The sequence below is a fragment of the Drosophila guanche genome, unplaced genomic scaffold (genome assembly GCF_900245975.1).
Source record: "Drosophila guanche unplaced genomic scaffold, DGUA_6, whole genome shotgun sequence".
Taxonomy (NCBI): Eukaryota; Metazoa; Arthropoda; class Insecta; order Diptera; family Drosophilidae; genus Drosophila; species Drosophila guanche.
The window spans coordinates 643,225-646,649 of NW_022995744.1; the positions used below are offsets into that span (position 1 = coordinate 643,225).

The following is a 3,425-nucleotide window of genomic DNA, read 5'->3' on the forward strand; positions in this document are numbered from 1 at the left end:
TTAAACGTTTACTTCTGTGTGTAACTTGCAGCCGTTATTCCCCACAAATACAATGGACCCCATTTACCCGTCGAGTACCGGGTATAAATAAGGGTGATTGCGTTTGAAAAATGGCAACCGCAACTAATGATGATCCCGAGAGTTGGTTCAAGAGTGTTTCCAAAAAAAGGCGAACTTTATTTCAGTGTGTGGCCTGGGCATGTACATAAATTATCGAATCATTTATGAGCTGGATCTTTAAATTACAGATAGTCATTTCTGGGGTCAGAAAGGAAAAAGAGGGGAGAAAATTAAATAAATAAACTACGCTGACCATTAAATATTTATGGCATATATTGAGATAAACAAAAGCGAATTGGTTTGTCATTCAACCGACATCGGAGCTGGTCCCAATGGGTCAGCCCACCACCGAAACTGAAAAGTACCCTTTGGAAAAATGTATTTCACTATTTGCCAGGTCAGGTGGCCATCGTCCTGGTATTTGTGTATAACTTTTGGAATATTTACAAACTTTTTTATCAGCTGGCTATCCGCGTATTTCAGCCATCGCTTTGCATTCATTTTAATAGACTTTGGAGGCACGGCCTTGGCTCCAAATGGCTCCGACACTCTAATGCAATAGTCAAACAAATTTGCATAAAAATTTCAGTCGAATGTGCGCTTTAATCGAACCAGTCGAATGTGCGCTTTAATCGAACCAATTAAAACATTCGCTCCACGGATCGCTGCTCCTGCACAAAAACCGACGTAGCGCAATAGCAAAAATGATGGAAAATGCTACGCACAAAGTTCAATTTCGCCAGATTCCCCCACATTACTGCACTTCCACAACAAAAATATTTGTGTGCATTGTTAAGGACCTGGGTGGGCTGAAACAATAAATATCGTACGATGGCAGGCGCAAGCCAGAATACAGAACCCCGCACTCACCTGCACCGAATGATCCAAATTATTGATGATGCGTATCACACGACCGGCACTGCGCTTTATCGAACCTGATGTGGTCGATAATGTGCCCAAATCTGCTTCCATTATTGAGGGCTTCCGACTGGTGGGCTTGGAGCCCCAGCCCTGATTTCCAGGCGATGCATACCACATCCCGTTCTTCTTGCCGTAGCTGGCAGGCTATCCGAATAAAAGAAAATAAGAGAGATGAAGAGAGAAAGAGGAAAAGTATAGTCAGTGAGAAGAGAAACAAATAAATAGTAAAAGTACGTGCGAATTTGCTGAATTTTTCGCAGTCCACTTCTCATCTCAAATCGCCATTTCCAGATACACCATCCCCATCCCAAACTCGTTTTCCAAACAATATGTACATATGTATGTACATATTTTGTGCTGCAATTGTGCGCCATAGCAGCTTTAGCTAAAAATTCCTCGCAAATCTGGAATTAATTAAATTGTTTTGTAGCACGCAAAGCTACAGCTCTGGCTTGACCATGGAAGTGGACCTGGGCACGCATTCACTCACGTCACCCCAAAATGCCAAAATCAACCAAATCTCACCACGCAAACACTCACGCACTGACAGCCCTTCGAGTGAGGTGGGTTGAGTTTACTGTTCCTGAACTTTTCCTACCTCCCTTTTCCGCTCTTAACAGATGAGATAGAATATTTAGATAGAAGAATACTTCAGAATGGTTTTATTGGCATTAGATTTATGATTGTCTGTTAATTGTTACTTTGGTTTAGTATTTCTCCTGAGTAATTCCTTTCGGAACGATTTTGTTTCGAGAGTAATATGTACCTCCTTGACATTCCTTCCTTTCGATGTCACGCTGTTCTTTTATCTCATTCATTGTTTAATGTAACGGATGTAATGTTACAGCACAAAGCTCCGAATGTCCCTCCGGCCCCCATCGTATTGTTGCCGTAAGCTTTCAATTTTCCTAATCATCAGTAATAACCACCAGCCACCAACACTTTCGTTCGTATTTGAGAAGTATTGGACAAGTATGTACATATGTGGAAATATGTATGTGGAATACTCGATCATTTCTTGGGGAACAGTATACTTTAAATTTAGTTGTAGCCAATCAATTTGACTTTTTTCTCACATTTTTCACGTATTTTTCTTCTCCACCTCTACAGGCGACGCTGTCCAATGATAAAGTCACGAACAGAGTTGGGACTATAGTTCAAAGTATATGACGTGCTCGTCGTTTTATATCCTTTCACTTCATTCAAAATTTGTAGGTATTTGTAATTTTGCTTTCGGGTTCGATGGAATCTCAATATCATTTTCCTTCTGAAACTCCTGCTGTAGTCTCGTCGCAAATGATTCTTTACCAACGGTAAGGAAAAGAATACGGATAAGTGGGAGTACGAGTCAGGGGCAAAGGCGAAATTAAAAAAAACGGCAATAATTCAAATATCCTGCCTCTATATGTTGTTTTTATATGTTATATGTTGTTTTTGTATTTGTGGGGAATAACGAATCTTTGTAACTCACAAAATGAAACGATACCGACCCCATAAAGTACATATTCTTGATCAGCATCAATAGCCGAGTCGATAGACTCTTGAATGTCTGTGTGTCCGTCCGTCTGTCCGTCCTTATGAGCCCCTATTACTCCGAGACCATAAGAGATAGGGCAACCAAGTTTTGCATCCAGACTTCTATATATTCACACTGTAACAAGTGTACATCAAACCCTTCCGCCCCCATTAAGCGTAAAAGAAAACGAAAAACACAATTCCGTAAGGAAGGACTATATCTATCAGGTCACCGAATTGAGATCAGATTGGATCATTATTATAGCCAAGATAAAGCATATAATTTGCAGTGGATAAGCCCACCTCCTCCAGCTACTTTTTTAAATTTTGCACACTCTCTCATTTCACACTCTGCTTCGTGAAGTGTGCGGCTCTTGGGGAGGGGGCACGCTAAAAGAGCGTGTTGGCGTCAGAAGTTATGTAGATGTAGATGACAGATGAAGAAAAAATGTAAAATTTGATAAAAACCGCTAAGATACAGATGTAGTACTGAGTTTTGAATGTGTGTATGTTTGTACATACATATATCTCTGCTTGTACATATTTGGTTTGTGCGAATCGTGAACGGCTGATGTGTCAATGAATGTTTTTGTTGCAGTGACTCGGACATGGATGATACTGTGAGTGGGAGGGAGTAACAGATGGCACACACGGGCTGGGACAAAAAAGATTTCTTAAACAACGAGGATAAAATCATTTTAAAATCATAAGGAATGTTTGTGAGACGATTAGTACGCGTCACAACATTCTACCCGGTACTCAGTCAGCATAGATACATATATGTAAATACTTATATGTACATATGTATATACATACAATCATAAGTATGTATCTTATATGTAACCTTAGTGTGATACATACATATGTACATACATTTATATTTAACCTCACGGACAGACAGACTTATGCAGCTACATCGACTTGGCTAT

At 40.1% G+C, this 3,425-nt stretch overlaps 1 protein-coding gene across 2 annotated transcripts in view; it reads right to left on the minus strand.

Moving 5' to 3' along the window:
- LOC117579766 (echinoderm microtubule-associated protein-like CG42247) overlaps positions 1 to 3,425 on the minus strand; it is a 55,047-nt gene that overhangs the window by 10,162 nt on the left and 41,460 nt on the right. For both annotated transcript variants that reach the window (XM_034265819.1, XM_034265820.1), the window contains one exon: positions 931 to 1,125. In XM_034265819.1, the coding sequence (XP_034121710.1) occupies positions 931 to 1,125 (195 nt within the window). The remainder of the gene's footprint in view (positions 1 to 930; positions 1,126 to 3,425) is intronic.